This window comes from Mixophyes fleayi, chromosome 6 (assembly GCF_038048845.1).
Source record: "Mixophyes fleayi isolate aMixFle1 chromosome 6, aMixFle1.hap1, whole genome shotgun sequence".
NCBI lineage: Eukaryota > Metazoa > Chordata > Amphibia > Anura > Limnodynastidae > Mixophyes > Mixophyes fleayi.
Genome location: NC_134407.1, coordinates 134,146,193 through 134,166,072, shown reverse-complemented (window position 1 = coordinate 134,166,072; position 19,880 = coordinate 134,146,193). Strand labels below are relative to the sequence as shown.

General features: G+C 38.5%; 1 protein-coding gene across 2 annotated transcripts in view; it reads right to left on the bottom strand.

Annotated features, from left to right (window-relative positions):
• Positions 1-504: 504 nt before the first annotated feature.
• PTPN1 (protein tyrosine phosphatase non-receptor type 1) overlaps positions 505-19,880 on the bottom strand; it is a 67,993-nt gene continuing 48,617 nt past the window's right edge. The window contains exons 3-10 of one of the 2 annotated variants that reach the window (XM_075176469.1): positions 14,562-14,662; positions 13,929-14,027; positions 6,840-6,977; positions 5,834-6,043; positions 4,191-4,352; positions 3,514-3,740; positions 3,297-3,407; positions 505-1,014 (exon numbers count right to left, since the gene is read on the bottom strand). In XM_075176469.1, the coding sequence (XP_075032570.1) occupies positions 813-1,014; positions 3,297-3,407; positions 3,514-3,740; positions 4,191-4,352; positions 5,834-6,043; positions 6,840-6,977; positions 13,929-14,027; positions 14,562-14,662 (1,250 nt within the window). In that variant the 3' untranslated portion in view covers positions 505-812. The remainder of the gene's footprint in view (positions 1,015-3,296; positions 3,408-3,513; positions 3,741-4,190; positions 4,353-5,833; positions 6,044-6,839; positions 6,978-13,928; positions 14,028-14,561; positions 14,663-19,880) is intronic. The other variant, XM_075176470.1, reaches the window with a different exon arrangement.

The following is a 19,880-nucleotide window of genomic DNA, read 5'->3' as shown; positions in this document are numbered from 1 at the left end:
TGAGCAAAAGGAAAAAAAAGCTACTTTCCCTACTCTTTACAATATGTATGGAAATGACAATGAAGCCATTGTAACAGTTATATTGAGGTGAAGTGTCAGGCACAGCCCAGCCCACAAGCTCATTTCAAATCCATAAAAGAAAAACTTCTATACAATTTCTCAGCCACTGCTTATCCTCCATAGACAAAACTTATAATAATACAAACCCCCCCTACCCTCCTCGAAAGAGAAAAAATAAAAAATACATTCCTTTGACATGTTTGTTTTGTGGGGGGCTAATGGGAAGTGAGCCCGATAGAAAGAACCATTGATTAGGTTACAAGACAAAATGCCACATGCTTACATATCGCTTGTGACTAAAACGTAGCAACACAAAATAAGAAGTACACTCTTGTGTCTTTTAAAAACAAAACTGAAGAAAAAAAAAAAAACCTGATCAAAAATAAAATAAAATAAAAAAACAACAACCCCCCCCCACCCCCAAAACAAAAAACCAACAGCATGTGTTGCTACCACTATTTTATTCAAAAAAATAATAAAAAAAAAAATATTTGGCATTATCTGTGTTTACTCCTGAAAGATGTAGGCCCTGAGATATGAGCAATCTCTCCTTGGGACTTCAGGGCTCCTGGAGACCCCTTAGTGCATTGAGACTCTTTAGCTTGAGAAAAGTCCAGCTGTTAAAGCTTAGATCTGTCAAACTGAAGCTCGGCTTTAATTTTTCATCTTCTCTCTTAATTTGGTTGTGATTATGTCTCACTTGCTCCTGTGTGAAGACTTCTATTACAAACAGGGCAGAAACTGGAGAGTCTTTAATGGTACCAAACTCTGTAGCAGAGGATAGCTCCGGCGGTCAGCACAGTGAACATGCAGATATTTAGCACCAATGACTTCCATTCCTGGCTGTCATTTTGGTTGTCTATGTTGTCAGACTTGAACTTTTCTTCTCTGTCAGGTGAGGAGTGGATTTGATCACCAGCATTTCTCCTCCTAAGTTCAGTGTCTTGACAAGTGCTATAGAATAAAAAAAAAAAAAAAAAAGTTTAAAGTGGATACTTCTTTCAAAATATTTTTGAACGTATAACAGAACACAACATTTGATTGCAGTTTATAGCTGCAACCTATCTCAGACAAAAATAGATCAGGGTATCCCATCAACACAGGTACGTGGTGTTCTCTACCTTCTCTGTAAAATGGGGCCGCATCCTAACTAAGGGAAGGCAGTTAGTACCACTTTGTACAGCTCTAGACACTTCCCCATTAAAACAAAAGAAAACTGAAGAATCAACATTGGTCCATACTAAATGCTGGATGAGAATGGCTTTGTAAATCCATGATTGCAAAAGAACGGTTCTCTATCCTTTCTCAACTAAGGAGTAGCGGGCTTAGTGCGGTATCTCCCAAACGCATGTCCTTCGGAAACCCCAAACAGGTCATGTTTTTAGGATTTCTTTAACCATGCCCAGGCAAATTATTATTTGTAAAGAGTAAATATCTCACCTGATCAGGTTTTGTAATATAGATGTATCAATCTAGAAAATAACCAAAAATAGGCGCTGTAACAGCAGACAATCCCAATCTACCAAAATATGGAATCCACGCAATGTGACATATAACACATTAAATAAAATTCTTAAAAACAAACATATCAGAGGACTTCCTCTGATGAAATCATCGCTGTATGATGAAACGTGTCAGGAATACTTAGGATCATCAGGCACACTATTGAATCTTATTTCATGGTGCAGAAATCTGGGCTCAGTTTGAGTGATCAATATTGCAAATAAGTATTGGCAAAACCGCTAATTTATTTCCACTACACGGAGGTTTCGGAATCAAATAGCCACGAGACCCGATGATTGAAACCGAACACGGCTTGTTAGCCTTAAGAATACCCCATGAGCTGAGTCAGTTTGGTGGCAAAAATATCTCCCCCAGCTCCATCGGACTAATGTATGGTACCTATTAATCAAGTGTGATTTACAGCGTGGGGCCGATATCTGATAACTCTTCCAGTGAGAATCGCAGCACTGACTGTAAGTACGATTGCTCCGACAGCTTTTGTGATATCTGCTATATTCCAGAGTGCTTGGAAAGTAACCCACAGTAATTCCTCGTCACATTACATCGCACTCAGCTGCAGCTATCAGCCGGGTCTGGCAGTTTGCAATTGGGAGATTTATATAAAACTCTCGCACTGGTTACATAGAGCCACACGTAATCTGAGCGAGAAGATCCAGAGTTACTCTAAAATCTATCAGTTTATAATACTGCATGATATAAAGAACGGAATATTTGACATTCAATGCTGGGATCTGGTACTTGCTGCTAACGATTCAGTCACATACAATATATCTCTACTCCATACTATGAATGATATTAATAATTTGAAACATTTGTTTCAATCAGAGACTATCTGACGGTCATAGTTTTTTAAGGAGGAATCACAGTGGAATTTTTAATATGAGAGTACTTTATATAATTTACTGAGCTGTTATGAAAGTATCAGTGCACTCTATATCAATTGTTGTTATACGTTTGTTTTTAAGAATTTTATTAAATGTGTTATATGTCACATTGCGTGGATTCCATATTTTGGTAGATTGGGATTGTCTGCTGTTACAGCGCTGATTTTTGGTTATTTTCTCATTGTATCTAGAACATACAGGTTCTTATCAGCTGTGTTTCAGTGCACTTTCGCCAATTTGTTCAATTATCGATTTAGTGATTCAGCGCCGAGTTGTTTTTCTTTGAAGATGTATCAATCTATGCTGTATTTTGTAATATGAAAAATTTAAAAAAAGAATTGCTACAAACCTAATAAAGCATTTTAATACCTCTACAGCTAGTATTCAAACACACAAGATAAGCCACACAGTGAGAAGTGTCACTTTAAAACCCGTAACTGACAGCCAACAGCGAACACACATTAAACCAGGTGACGTGAGGGGCAGTAGCAGGAGAGGATTGTTACTTCCAGCTGCAGATCACCCACAGATGTGCAGTTACAAGATCAAGAGATAGATAGAAGCACTCATGGGATTTGAAAAAAGCAAAATGTTTTGTGGGGTGGATATTTTGCTAAATTTCTCAACTCTTTCAAGCTTGATTTTATCAGATCTTATATCAAATTAAGTGCAGTGTTATTTTGCAGTTGAGATATAACTTTTTAAAGAGGTGGTGCCATATTTGATTAACATTTTTAAACATGGGCCTAAAAACACCATTTTGGCATGCCAAATACACACATACATACGCGTGTGCTTACGTTTTATTTTCACACACACTGCACCCACCTTTTAATTATTGATGTCATGTGCTGGGTATTCTTCAGGTGAAAGGTCAAATGGCAGTCTATTATGTCAATGCCCGGCTGACGAAATCCAGGACCGTTGCAGGGACCCAGCCTTTTATTGATCATAAATTGAACACAATATTTTCACCAGTCTGGTGTATTTTGATCACTCTGAGAACACACATTGGGCCCCACAGGTGATAACTTAGAGCACCTACCTTTCAATAGGAGGAGGCGGAGGAAGGTGGGCTTTGCCATCAGGTAAACTCTCCTCCACTGTACTGACTGCTCGTTTTATCACCTCCTCCACCACCTGTTGGGAGAAGAACTGTTCATGCATCCTGCCATTCAATGCTTCAGTGATGCGTTTGGGGGGCCTGGGTGGAGGTGGAGTATGTTCTGGTGGGGGATCCAAGTCTTCATTGGAGAGTTCTTTCCATTGTTCCTATAACAGCAATAGAAGGAGTTATCTACTGTAGACTACAAATACTCTCATCGTCAGACAGACCTGAACTGCAATCCACCATCGTTGGCTAGATCCAACATGTCACAATACATGAAAGGTGATGGATGATGGGGTGTACATCTCAACGTTAAGGATTGTTTGTTTTTTTAACTCATGGAGACTGTGAGGAAATGGTTTAGAAATGTTGTGGTTCTGCTTATTGAGGTAGAGACTTGTTTTGTCATGCCCATTTGTGGCAAATGGAATATCTGGTGTAAGGTGCGTGATCTGTGATTGTGTCCGGCATGGAGCTCTGTCTTTCATGCTGTCAGCAAGCGGTAACCTTAAGAGTGGCCAAATCAGATCAAAATTACACCCATGTACAGCCACAAATCAGAAACCCGCTACTATGGTGAATGCCATTTCTGTGTATTTACAGACTTCACCCACCTGCACTGATGAGTCACCCATGATAAACTTGGCCCCCTCAATCACAGCCAGATAGGAAAATCGCAGCTGATCCGCTGTCTGTATGAGACCCATTCTGTATTTTCTCATTTCCAGCAGGACCTGCTTGATATCCACCGAGGACGGATCTTTCCGCTTGTCCATCTGCACAAGATCAAACGTAACATAAGAAAATGTAAGATTATACACAAGAACACTAACATGTATAATTTACTGTGCAATTTATAAACTATATTAGCGCATAGAATAAGCCTTTATTTTATATTCTACTCACACGTTTCTAAATTGTTTTGTTCCTCTCTATGGATATAGATTTGCTTACATCTCTAATTGTTAGCAATCAAAATGAAGTGGAAGAGTGGCAGATAAAATTGAGGAAACAAGGATCCTATCAATACACAGTAGAAGTTCGGGGGGAGGCTCACAGGATTTGGGACTCTTATAATGGGGACCTCCAGCATTATAATAGTTTGATGGCTTGAAAGTACTTTACCACTGCAGGTCTGTACCAAAAGAGTCCTGTAGCATCTCTGATGCACCCACACTGAACTTATTCTTTTTATTAAAAAAATTTTCAATATCAGTTTACATTTTTCCCCAAACAAATTTCAATAAAGAATAAGATGCAGATCACGTGTTTTAGGGTATAAACCGTTGTGCTGAGCAGGTTACATGACATAAAATAGTAAGTTGTAGCGCAGAAAGTAACCTCTATATCCTTAACTCCGACACCACTTGCTGCCCTCCTCCATCTTTACACTGAACAACTGCCCAAACATTACAAATATATTTGGGGTCATATTTTAGTAGCCACTAGAGCGGAAATTGCACAACTTTGGAAACAGCTGTTCCCCCCAACCCTTCACAAAATTATTACGAAGGACCATTTTAGTTAATGGAGACATTAGATGCTCCTTATTCTATGTCACCGTCCTCCCCAATTGTTAAGTGGATGTCTTGGTACGAATTTACAACTAATGGCAAAGGTTCTAGATTAATCCACCCCCTAAAAGGAGTACCAGGAAATTTCTTAATTTTACGGTTTTGTAGTCATTTGTAAATAAAGTACATTTGATTGCTACTTGTTGCGTAGGGAGATTAGCTTTCTTCAAGCGGCGTGCTTTAGGAGTTTATCTGTACTCTTGCTGACTACAGGGTCATATAAAGTAAAAAAGGGTTAGGTTTGGGGATAATCATAATGAGACTAATTTTGGGGCAGGACCACGAAATATAGAGGAAACTACCTATGTGGCACCATTGTTTCCAGCCTGGGTTAGAAGGGTGGGGGTACATTTTATGAAGTTGCTCTGGGACTAGATCTGTTAAAATATTTAACAGATGTATGTTTTCTTTTATAGCGACGCTTACTGAGCTCTTGGAGACTCTAGTATGAACTTTGTCCCATTCTTCGTCAAGGGGATATCCTACATCTGTTACCCAGAATGATTTGTGAATTTGTGGCGCTTCTGGGGCTAGTTGTATAATAAAGAAATGACACGGAGCATCTGCAATTGGGGTTATACATGACAGTACAGTTGTATATGGGAAAGTTTACTTTGAGTGCTTCTATCTAACAAAGTTTATTTTCATGGTAAATGGCTTAAAGTGAAATTAGTCAAACTTACCAGAAGTAAACAAGTGTCAGCCAAACAAAAGGTGCCCGACCGGCCGATGCCAGCACTGCAGTGTACCACTATGGGCCCGTGCTCAGGATTAAGAGATCCTGACTCTCGCACCTTAAACAGGAAATTCAGGAATGATGCTGGAGATTCTGGGACCCCAAAGTCTGGCCACGTGGTGTAATGAAAGTGTAGGATTTCCCTAGTCTCCTGTGTCTGCAAATCAATGTATAAGGGTTGTAAATAAAATAGACATATTATAGTAATTATATTGTACCAACACTTAGGGGTATACTTACTAAACTGCGGGTTTGAAAAAGTGGAGATGTTGTCTATAGCAACCAGATTCTAGCTGTCATTTTGTAAAGTGTACTAGATAAATAACTAGAATCGGATTGGTTGCTATAGGCAACATCTCCACTTTTACCCGCAGTTTAGTAAATATACCCCTTAATCTCCGTAAAGTAGTACATATTACGTTATCTGCCGTGTCTAAGCAGTCGTGTGTCATCGGATGAACTGGTTTTATTAACATCAGTCCTGTAAACTTACATAAATTACAACTCAATACCATCTGAATGTACGACGAAACCCAGATATTCTCTAAATAATATATACTAAAATCCTGCACGTCTAGCAGTCTGACACAAGTGGAAAGATCATTTGTTTAATGTTGGAGGGCACATTTATACGGTTACAAAAAGATACAAGTGAATGTAATGGGGCAAATCGGACAGCATGGAGATTGGGGAGGTTTCTCAGAAAGCTAAACTAATAACCATTTTTTTTGTTTATATGGAACTGAAATCTAAATTCTAAATTATTCTGTGAAATAACATGAAGAAAAATGACATTTCCTGGAAACCTTATATATATTTAATTATTGCTCCACTAGAGGCTGCAATGCTTTGCTAAGGTGATGATTCACTAAAGCAACCTTTGCAAGCTTGAAATTCCAGCATTACATAATGTCCAAATTTACTATAAACATCTCAGAACCCTCACAACTTACATCCATATTCTCCAGCTGCAGGACACGGATTGTGTAATAGGATTTGACGTCTTCAGAAAGCAGGGTTAATTTCAAGTTTGCATCTTCAAACACCATTGGGCTGTCCTCTTTCTTCGGCCAGTACTGGGCACACTTGATCTACAGAAAATAGAATGAATCTTCTAACGCATTTGAAGTGGAAATAATGTGGCAAAAACAGAGCCGCCAACACAATTACTTAAACATCTTCTACTAACTGATTCCAGAGTGTAATATTTTCAGGTTTATGCATTGCTAGTTTTGAGGAAGCACCAGAAAGACACTGGACATGGTAAAGGATTTAATATGCACCATCTGTTATTTTAATATTAGCCATTCCATGAATCCTAGTAGACGTTATACATTTTCTGGATGAAGAATTAGGTGGAAATCCAATGTCATAGCATTTGTTATCAGTCATACATTAAATATGAATTTGCTGTTTAGATTAAATAAATAGCAGCATTCAATTTCAATATAAAGACATTTCACTCTGTATGCTTTGAAATTTTTGTTGCATGCTACATATACACAATAACTTTCAACCGCCAGTCGTCTCCCAGCCAGTGTCTTCTGCTGTTACTAGACTGTAACCGCACTGAATCAGCAACTTACAAAGACTTATAAAGTACCTTGCCAGGAAAGTGCAGTCAGAAAACATGAATAAAACTATTCCAAACTCTGAAAATACATTCCGAAAATATCCGTTGGTTCAGTGTGTGGAAGTGATACCATATCCAATAATTTCTAGGATGATTCTGTGCAGGGAACAATTAATGACAAACCCCCAGGGGATACACCAGAACTATGAGCTATTCAGCAGAAAGAAAACCATTACTGCTTGTCCAGGTTCTTTAAAGAGAGGATATCATACAGTCTGTTTAATCAGAATGAACATGGCTGCAAATGCATCAATAATTAACATGGCAGAGCCTGCAGAACAGTTCACTCATTGGTTGGTACCATCAAGGTAGAAGAAAGGAATCTTGAGTAAATAAAGTTTAGCTGGATAATAAAATATATTAATGCTAAAGCATCAAGCTGTTTTCTATAGGGGAAGGGATGTACTTAGGTCTCTATTAAATCACTTGAAACGTGACATGTTTCAGAACATTTGCCTCCTCCACAAAAGATTGCAGCAATGCAGGAGAGGGAACCAATGGATGGCGGTCTTTGGACTTTGAATGTCAGCAGCCAGAGGCATCGTGATGAAGTGGTGGGGCGACCAGATTTCATACGGGAACTAACAATGCAGATGTAGGGAGTATAGTAAATGTGACCACCACATTTTGTTTGTTTATATAGCACTGTACAGAGAATGTGCAATCATTCACTTCAGTCCTTGCACCATTGGTGCTTACAGCTTATATTCGCTAATATACAGACTAGGGTTTTGTCATAAGTATGTTTTTGGAAAACCACACTATGCTGGCACATTTCAGTGAATGGCGTAAAAGGAGGGCAAGGAATTAAATATGGAATTAGCATTTAAGGATATTGGTAGGGGCATGGACTATCACTTCTCTCCACCAATGCATTCTGAGCTGCAGTTATTCTCAACCAATATACATAGCTAAATACCAGTCTGCACACCATTGCTTCAAACTTGCCAGATGTTATCAGTAAAGGTGATCAGACAACAAGTTCTACACCTTACAGCTCTATACATGGAACTGCATTCAGTAGATGTCTGTGCAGGCAGCTGTGTGACTAGAACTAGAGTGAGGCCACACACCAAACACTGGCTCATATAGGAAGTTATGTTTTACTTTCATAACAGCCATTGCTGCCATTCTTTAAGGATTGCTGGAATTCCTGCCTGAAGCTCCAATCCACATCTTCTCTCCTATTTAACTGTACTTCCTGCCATCTCCCCTGTGTCTACTAGAAAGTAGATACACACCATGCACGTCCTACATCCAGGTTTATATCCCACTCTCCCAGCACAAAGCAATGCTGAGTCATCAGAAAACACATCCTCATTCTTAACATGACGGGAATCATTTTACTAACACTGTATTAACAATGCAAAGTGTGCACTAAACAATAGGAAGAAAGGGTTCATTGAAGTTTGGATACTGTGGTTCAGTGCAAATTAGGCACCTATATGAAATAAGTAAGTGAGCCCTAATATGATGTATCCACTACATCACAGACAGGAAAAATATTTAACTGATGGGGAAATGTAAAAGTACTCATTATCACATAAATAGGAATCTATAAAGTTGTACACACATACTCCTTTAAATCACATCTAGTTAATAAGACTCTAAAAAGTGGTACACACGCTGCAAACGCTATTCTATTTGACACATACAGTTTTGTTAGGGACATTATCAGGTATCGCAGTCACCAATTTCCAATACTGTAGTGCGCAGTGTTAACCAGCATAAAACAAGTAACCATCATTGCTTATTTGTAAGGTACCAAAACACTCTGCAGCTCTGGACAGTCAGAGTTACAAGTCAGAAAAAACACAAATCACATAAAAATACCAAGTACATGCGAGGCTGATGAAGGAACTGCAGATTTCAGGCAGAAAGAGTGCACCCTGCTCAAAAGAGCCTACAGTCCATACGATATAGTAGTGCATGCTGCAATTCATGGTGTGATAGTGAATCAAAGATGTGAAATAATGCCACTAAAAGTCACTTAGAATGGATACTTGTTTTAGATCTAAAAGTTAATTGTATTTTGGACAAAAGACATGCCTCCATTTGTCTCACGTTCTTCTCGCACAGAGCATTTATTTTTGCCACACATTGCTCCAGAGCACAGATCATTGGCCGTCAGGAAAGTTCGCTAATTGAGCTCCTATATGATTCCATCATCCTGCCTTATTGTACAAAAATCTGTTCTGACCAATTTGACCACAGAAATAGTGCTCAGGCCAAAAAAACCAAAAACCAAATAAACTTCAGACTTAGTGACTGAAAGCAGAACACTGAATTTCAGTATTGGCAACAGGGGCTCTTGACTTGTGAATAAAGTGTGACTCACATATTTAACTAATGCTCTATAGTGCTACTGGGAAACAAGTTCTGGAGGCACATGCCTTGACTTGCAGTTCCACAACATCTGCCTAAGCCTAGTATAAACATTTAGCCAATCATAGCCTTGTGTGCAGTTTGGTAACTGGAATAGAACCCTTCGATGAACAAGATTAAAATGGCTGCTCTTCTGGTAGCAATTGTACTGACACGCAATGTTCTAGTCACATGACAAATGTGGAGCAGAACAAGGAATGTTTTACTATGAAATAGGCCAGTGGTAGATCTCAATAAGATTATAAATGTATACTTAACCAGTGCTTAATGAGGTTAAGACAATTATATCCATCACTACATGAGTGATTCAGCAATACGTAAGAGTGAGCAATGACGTATGAGCAGGGGGAGATTGCCATTACAGGTTCTGCTTTTCTATGCCATTAGCAATGCATGAAACAGCTGGGGTGACCATGGTGTCTGCTGTGTGTAATTCCTCTAGAGAGAATGAGAGCAACATCATTTCATTCTCTGCTTCCTGCAAATGACATCTGCAGATTGTCATTATGGAGGGGATAATGCAAAACCCAGGAATTCAATTCAAGATCAAAGTTACTAAACAGTATCCTGGAGGAAAGAGTAGCAGCACATTAAAAGGACTACAGTGGATATAAAACGTCTGCACACGCTTATTGAAATTGCAGGTGTTTGATGTAAAGCCTGAAATCAGGATAAATCATGTCACAGACCTTTTTACACCTTTAATGTGACCTAGCAACCAGCAGAATGCAAATGAGAAATAAACAGATATTAAGTAAAAAAAAAAAAAAAAAAAAAGAAGAAGAAGTGAAAACAAACATATAGGGAATAGTCATAGCTTTTACCCTGGAATCTGTTTTAAAGAACACATTAAATAATATGCAAATATAAGCTTTATAAGAGGAATTTACATATATTGTGGGGCTTGTAAAGCAAGCCAATAGTTGTACTGCATTGTTGCCAATAGTAACAAAAAAGACAAAAATAATAATATGATAGTTGAGTGTTTACGGATTTGTACTGGTCAGGGAGCTCAGACCTAGGATGACACTCACAGGGAAAATCTGTATACATGTCACTTGAACAGTTTCAAAGGGGAGGACACCATTTTAAAATAATAGTATCCATTTCGAAACTACTCTGTGCTTTGGTAATAATTTTAGAGACAGGAGGAGTTTCTCAAGTGTGGAGTAGTGGCAGCTCTAGCATGTTTGTACGTGTGTGGGTTTAATGATGAAGCCGTGCAATAATTGGAGACAGAGTTAAATGTAATTCTACACTGCTTTAAATAGACTGAATACTGCTTTCCACAACTGATGCAAAATAAGGGGACAACAGAAGATCATTTTTGGCAGCAACATAATTTTGACTACCGCTATTCAGTGAAGCAGACTTCACAGCAGATCTAAAACTTAGTTAAGACAGAGATTCAGGCTAGCAGGAGCAAGTGTGTGCATTCCAATACATCAAATTCCCATCATGGTATTTAAATAATCAAATAGCTTCATGCTTTAGTTTGCTATTCATACTTGTGTTCTTCTTTTAAAGAAATAAGGGAAGTGACACCCTTCCAAACTTGTCCTATGTAACAGATAAGGTGGGAAGAGATGTATCAAGGCTATTAGCAAAAAAACTTAATGAATTATCTAAAAATAGGCTCACTATCTTCAATGTCTTCTATTGTGTAGCCTCTTATCTCAGGAGATGACCTTATTTTTTCAGTCAATGGCACAAAAGCTAATATAACTATTAAAGGGGGAGAGTAGACACTCTAGGTGGGTACCATAAATAAGAAACCTGTTGCTAAATACTCTGGTAGATGGATGGGTAAGTATGGTTTGGAAGAAAGCAATTTTTTCGTTTTTATTTTTAATAATTGTCTGATATAGCCCTATTATAGTCTGCCAAATGCTTATATACAGAGAAAGCAAAAGAAGGACCTTACCCTGGGAGTGCACTGCTAAAATATGGAACACTGTCACAGTATTGTCTGAAGCCTGTCTCCTCAGCACAAAGCTGACCAGATCTGGATGGTTCAACTTAGGAATGAGGGGGCTAAGTTTGTATTTTAAGAACAAAGTGAAATAATGCTATTGGTCTATCCTTGCTAACTGTACCTGGTTTTGGGATCCCCCTTTCAGAATCAACAAAAACAAAGCTTTGCAGAGGTTGTTTGTGCAGTCATACGGCTTTATTAGCCCTCTGTGTTCTCGCTGCCGTTTTTATTGCAATACCCCTTCTAAAAGGCCTTTAGAGAGACGCAATATTTTAAACATGCATGAGTCTCCAGTGGAGCTTGTTTGGGAGTATATACACAATACTGTGCAAAAGTTTTAGGCAGGTGTAGAAATAAATAAAATAAGAATGCTTTCAAAAATAGAAGTGTTAATAGTTTATTAATTAACTATTTGCATTTTGTTAACTAATAAGCTAAGTGAAAAAACAGAAGCGAAATCTAAAATCAAAATCAATATTTGGTGTGACGACTCTTTGCCTTTAAACCAGCATCAATTCTACCAGGTAAACTTTCACAAAGTCAGGGATTTTGTAGGATCATAGCCAGGTGTATGATTAACCAATCATACCAAACAGGTGGTAATTGTTTCAATCTACATATGAAATTGATGAACCAGTCAGTAACAAACAGAAACAGCTTTGTAAGGGGGCTTAAAACTGGGTGAGAAATAGTCAAACTCTGCTGTCAAGTTGTGGAAGAGTGTCACAGGTCACACACCATGGCAAGACTGAGCACAGTAGCCAGACACATCGGAAGATGTCCAGCAGTGCCATCAGCTCAGAACTGGTGGTAAAAAAAAAAAAAAAAGTGGGACCCAGGTGCACCCATGTACTGTTCAGAGAAGTCTGGCTAGAATTGGTCTTCATGGAAGAATTGCGGCCAAAAATCCATACCTTCGACGTGGAAACAAGGCCAAACGACTCAACTGTGCAAAAAAACATAGGAACCGATGTGTCTAAAAATGGCAGCAGGTTCTCTCGACTGACGAGTCAAAATTTGAAATATTTGGCTGTAACAGAAGGCAGTTTGTTTGCCAAAGGGCTGGAGAGCGGTACAATACTGAGTGTCTGTGGGCAACAATGAAGCATAACGGATGTTCCTTGCAAGTTTGGGACTGCATTTCAGCAAATTGAGTTGGGGATTTGGTCAGGATTAATGGTGTCCTCAATGCTGAGAAATACAGGCAGGTACTTATCGATCAAGCAATACCATCAGGGAGGCGTCTGATTGGCTCAAACTTTAATCTGCAGCAGGACAACAACCCCAAATATACAGCCAATGTCATTAAGAACTATCTACAGTGTAAAGAAGAACAAGGAGTCCTGGAAGTGATGATATGGCCCCCACAGAGCTCTGATTTCATCGAGTCTGTCTGGGATTACATGAAGAGACAGATGGATATGAGCAAGCCTACATCACAGATCTGTGGTTAGTTCTCCAAGATGGGTGGAACAACCTCCCTGCCGAGTTCCATCAAAATATGTGTGCAAGTGCACTTTGCATTTTGTTAATAAATAAAAATAAACTATTAACACGTATATTTTTGAAAGCATTCTTACTTTGCAGCATTGTTTCCACATCTGCCTAAAACTTTTGCATAGCACTGTAAAGAAATTATTTTTTTTTATGTACATTTACAGCCTTTTAAATACTACTTCTATAAGGACAACAGATAGTTAGACATTTTGGCTGGGTCTTGGTACGGCTTGTATCCTCATCTCTATTATGATTTGACCATGTCGTAGGAAGGATGAAAATGTCTAGTCTCTTCACTGATTTACTGATCTCACCAATATTCAATGTTATGGACTGAAGGCTGACATGTCTAGCCCCTCTCTTTTGGATTGATGGCTCGCCACACATCATACAGTTTGAATTCACTTAGGAAGTGTAGAAAAGCGGCTGAGGGAACAAAATCGATGAAGGTGAGTAATTAATTCCAGTAATTCCGTTTCAGCCAGCCTAGTCGTCAGGTAAGCGCTGCTTAGCATCAAATGAAAAAGGTATTTAAGGAAAAGTGATACTTACTGATCCTTTTTCAATTACTCTGTTCAGCATGACAACCCCACTGCTCTTCTTTTCCCACACCATCTCCCAGAAGTGACCACAGGTATTTGGCAACGGACCCTGAGCAAGAAATCAAACAATTTAATGTTTTATATGTATAATTACAAACCTACAAATAAAGCTAGGCAGATCACTTGAGAGCATATTACTCTAAAATATCGATAAATTAATTTGAAAGTAAGGAGAAAGGCTTTGTGATTATGTCCCTGTAAGACTAGTAATGTATTTGCATCCCTGGATGTGGTCCTCTGTTTTCACAGAACTCAAACTCAGACATCAGTATTGAAAAACCAGCTACAAGTCCCAGAACGTCTGCTGTATGTAAACATTTTACATGAAAAATTTTTTTTTTTATTGTGATCAACTGTAATATTTTTTTATTTTTCCTCTAGTATTTGACATTTTTCTCTCCCAGTAGACATTTTACCGTATGCACTCAGCACTACTTTACACAGAATAGTGTTCCTGACCTGAAATGTTCCTGGTAATTCCAAAATCCTATTTCCATACATCACTTACAGATGCAAGATATAAAACATTACTGCATTATCAGTACTAGACAGTCCCTTTGACATTGACTCTGCAACCGCTTACCTGTGTCAGTATGTAGCTTCGCTGAGCCTCCTCCATCTTGATCAAACTGGCGTTAATATAATCATTGTCTTCTCTGTGCAGTTTTATCCGGCTATGATCAACTGGGAGACAGATTTAAAATGAGACGCTAAGATCAGTGAATAAATGCAGCAGTTACATACTTAAAGGGACAACATTAGATACCAATATCAGAAGTTAAAGCTTGTAAGAATCTGCTGTCACCGATGAATACCGTTACTGCAACTTTCATTAAAAGTTTGTGTTGATTTGAGCAGTGATCTCAATAAACAGGTATATGTTTTCTGGATTTGATAACCATTTACGTTGTATTTTTAATGCGGACCATACATTCTACAAAAACATGGATAATATCAGCAAATTGGCTAAATAATGCAGCACTGGTGGACCAAAACTAAGTGCCATGCCAGGAATTAATCAGACCAAAATCAGTTGCATTATAAATGCTGATAAATGTGGTCGGAAGATGATAGCTACAAACCTGCGGTAATCATCCAAAATTCCACATTACTGCGATGCCATATGCGAGATGGCCGCTCAGCCCAAAGGTCTAAACAAACTCTCTTTGGCCAATATTGCCATTAATATACTTGGTCAAACTGGAAATTGAGCACATCGTTCATCACTGAGTGACAGGATCGGTCATTACTTTTGCAGACTGTCAACAGTAACCACCCTATGTGATGAAGGCTAAAAGGAACAACGGACTGTCCTATCAACTCATGTATGCTGAAGGCTCTTTCATATAAATGCCATGCTCCAAAGGTGATTATGCTGTCATTTATATTTAGATATATGTAGACTGCAAATGAAAATGAATGAAAAAAATAGTACAAGAATTCCATCTCTGAACTGGAACACAATTATAACTGTACCAACATGCCCCATTTCAGAGCCACACCCCCAATGTCCTCACATGTATGGAATGTCACTTGTAGCGCCTCATTTCATAACAATGCCCTCACATAAATGTGGTACTACATGTGCCATTCCATATCACACCCCCAATGCCCTCAGATAAATGTGGTACCACACCCCCAATGCCCTCACATAACTGTGGTACTACACGTGACATTCCATACCACACCCCCAATGCCCTCACATAAATGAGGCACTACACGTGACATTCCATAGCACACCCCCCAATGCCCTCACATAACTGTGGTACTACATGTGACATGTGTCATTCCATAGCCACACGCCCAATAACATTATTGCTCTCCTGGATACACAGACATCCCACTCCTTAGCGCTACTCCCTCATCATGTACATGAAAAGTATCACAGACTTATTAGCTCAAGTCATCCATCCTAATTTTCTTTAAAAGGAAAGGCAATGTTGTGTGCAGGATTCCTGAATGGTTTTCTTTAAGGTTCTTTCCCTCCACATCATAGTGTCTGTAATATTAGTGACAATACATGCTAAAATATTTTCTTTCGCTGTAGCGGTCAACTTTGGTGTGTTTCATTTATTTTGTGCATATTTGAAATCTTAAAAAAACATTAACTTTTTTGGAGCCAGACAACAGATTACTACCCTGGACCAGTTGTTGATCGTGAACGGTGCAGATTTTTTCCATTTGTGAGCAGATCTATAAGAATCAGGTATAGGAGATATAAACAATCTATACACAACTTTATGGCCATAAAGTACGATGATCACCTAAACTCAGTGGAGGCAGTCATCTTGTGGTATACTTCATTATACAGCCTATCAATTCAATAGGAAGTGGTCATATAACTGAGGTTCTTATAACTTAACTGAACCATAATTGCACATAAGCGCCTATTGAATGTATAGGCTAAGTTATATAAATACTAGAAGACACCAATGTGTTGTTATGTGACCATGAAGAATAGGCCAAGTGCTTTTATACAGATTACAGTAATCTGAAATATCCGGAATCATTTTCAGTAAGAGGTGCATTAATCCTTCACAGTTATTAATACACGTTTTCATAATGAACACTTAAGTAATGACAATGCCGTTTACTAACAGTGATATCAGAACTCACTGCTCATATAGATACCTCAGACATAATTTTATACATACAATAACAAGACATGTGAATTATAAGGATGCCATAAGCAGCAGTCTAATCAACACTATTGTAAGGCAATATTATATTGCATATATTTGTGTACACGTACATTGTATATATATTTTTGTAAGATCTGGCCAGCAAAATGAATTTATAAAATTTGGACACTGGATGCAAATTACAGTTATAAATGGGCAATAAATGTTTTTGCACAATGCAAAGTACACTATCTTTAAGAAATCTGCAGAATGTACTTTCCAACATTTCCAAAGCATATTAGTATTTTAAACTGTAGTCATATCCTGGTGATTTAAGCAATATCCTTAAAATCATGCAGAATAAATATCAGAAGACATGTAGAGGTCTCAGGCACATAACTGAGCAGACACTTAACATTAGAACACAAGAACATTCTAATCAACTCGGTCATCTCACCTGGAGGCAGGTTGGGGTGGGGTCTCCCAACTTTTACTGATGTGAATAGTCTGCTCCTCAGAGGGCCCACCACGGTATCTAATGCCTCTTCTGCAAGTATCAAATCCAGGAGCCAGCTATTCAATGTACTTTAGACAGTGGCTATAAGAAGTAGTCATACCCTTTGGCATTTATCAAATTTCATATCGAACACCATGGAATTAAATGGATTTATTTGGGAAATGTAAAAAAAAAATTTAAATTTATTTATTTTTCTAAATTACAAATAAACAGACGATAAATCAATTACATGAACGGTTAACCCCTTTTGCCAAGATACATCTAAATAAACCCCAGTGCAATCGGTTATCTTCAAAGGTAAAATAATTGGAGTTCACCAGTGTAGAATTGTGTACAGAACGGATTAAAAAATAAGTGCACCAGTCTGCGAGAGCTCCCAAATTTATTGAATGCATTTCCAAACAAGAGTTTCACCTTGAAGATCCAAGAACAATCAAAACAAATCTGAGAAAGCTTTAAAAGACTTTCAATATCGCCCCTTTATACGGTCAAGTCCATCATAAAGACGTGGGGAGAATATGGCACATATGTCACCAAGAGGCCAACAGTGTCGTAGTTAGTCTACAATAGCAGAGATGAGTGAAACCTAAATGGAACAATAGTCAAGGCGCTTCACAAATCTGCGCTTAATGGGAGGATGGCAAAAATCCACCATAGTTGAAGAAACATCACATGAAAGTTAGCCTAGAAATTTTCATATTGCATTGTTTGGCTTCAACTCCAGACAGTATGTTTGGTGCAAGCCTAATGCTGCTCATTATAATAAAAACACATATGCAAATTGTATGGGGAAAGATTAGACCAGTCTTAAAAGGAAAAGCGATGCAGTTTGCAAGAGACACATGACGTGGGAGGATAGTTATCAGGCCCGGCGCTCCCATTAGGCAACCTTAGGCAGTTGCCTAGGGCGCCGGGACCTGCAGGGCGCCGCCGACTAGATTTTAAAATCCGCCGCTGTTTTTTAACTGTCCGCCGCCCTCTTCAGTATGATGCGCCGGCTGCCCAGCGCATCTCACACATGATCACTGACGTTAGTCAGTGATCATGTGATAGTCTGTCCGGCGGCGCCTGTCTTCAGGTTCATACTGTCTGTGACAGACAGTGTGAATAAAGTTCCTACCCAACGCCCCCCTCTCCTCCCCTCCCAGCAATCACTGCTCTGCTGAGCCATTAAAGGAGAGCCTCCCTGCATCTGCTGACCAGCCTCAAAAACGGTGAGTATATTTAATTTTAAATTTTTTTGTAGTATTAATTTTTATTTTTTTTAAAAAAAAAGTGATACCCAAAAGGTAAAATTATAAAGTGTGGAGGAAAAAAAAAAATTTGGGGGTGGGATTTCATTATTATTTTGCACTTTATGCTCTATCTTAGATTTAAAAACTATGGTGGATAAAATAATTATTTTATTGCACCTCATGATCTATATTTGACTTGCTGCAAGTCAAAAATAGAGTATGACGTGCCAATAAAATAATTATTTTATCCACCATAGTTTTTAAATCTAAGATAGAGCATAAAGTGCAAAATAATAATTTTTCTCCCACATAGCTTGACAAATAAATATAGAGCATGAGGTGGCAAATAGTAATTTTTCAATGGTATAAAAATGACTATTTGCCACGTCATATATATTTGATTTGCAAACTATGCGGTGGAAAAATGACTATTTGGCACTTCATGCTTATATATTTGATTTAAACACTATGGTGGATAAAAAAATTATTTTATTGGCACCTCATGCTCTATATTTGACTTGCAATCTATGGGGTACAATTTCTACACCATAGTTTGCAAGTGACGCAGAGGGGGTCCAGTGGTGTGATTCAGAGGGGGGTGCAGTGGTGTGATGCAGGTGTCCTGAAATCTAACACCTGGATACCTCCCCTCTAGAAATCCTGTGTCTGCAGTGGAGCCTGGACAGTGTTCTGCATCAAACATCACGGCATCTGGACCGCTGGAGAAGGTAAGGCTAATTTTTATTTTTTTTAAACACAAATGCACACAGTCGAGTAGGTAAGGGTCTGTGAGGAAGGTATTTGGTGTGTTCGCGAGGAAGGGGGGGGGGGGGGGGGGGGGGGCGGTATCTTGAAATTTTGCCTACGGCGCCGAGAACCCTAGCACCGGCCCTGATAGTTATATTGCAGCAGGGCGATAACTCAAACAAATAGCAAAAGCCATGTTACAGTGGCTTAAGTATAAAAATATCAATGCTACAGGGTGGCCCAGACGGCAATCTCACGGAGACTCCAAGGAATGATTTGAAAATTGCTGTTCACTATTGCAACTTGATGGAGCCTTACCAATATTGTAAAGCAGAATGGCTGAAAATTGCAGTGTCCAGCTATGGAAAGCTGGTAGACTCAGAGCTAAAGGTGCTTCCACAAAGTATTACAACAAAGATACTTCTGCAATTGAGGTCTGTTTTTATTTGCAATTAAGAAAAACACTTTTTTATCTTACAAAATATTGTGTTTTGATCAGTTGTAAGAATTCCCAAACATATCCATTTTGATTATGGAAAAAAAATGTGAAAAATGCTGTGAATACTTTTGATATCCATTGTGTAAATGGGTCCCTAATAACATCCATCTCTCGTTTTCCAAAAAGAACAGAATGCAAGCATAACTAGTGTACCACAGATGTGTTTTGCCCAATATGACCAGAAGTTTTATACTCTCTCCTTAAAATAGTTTTTTTTATGAATAACTTTTATTTAATTTTGCAGTCTGACCAAATTAATATATTTTTTCCCCTTTTTGGCAAC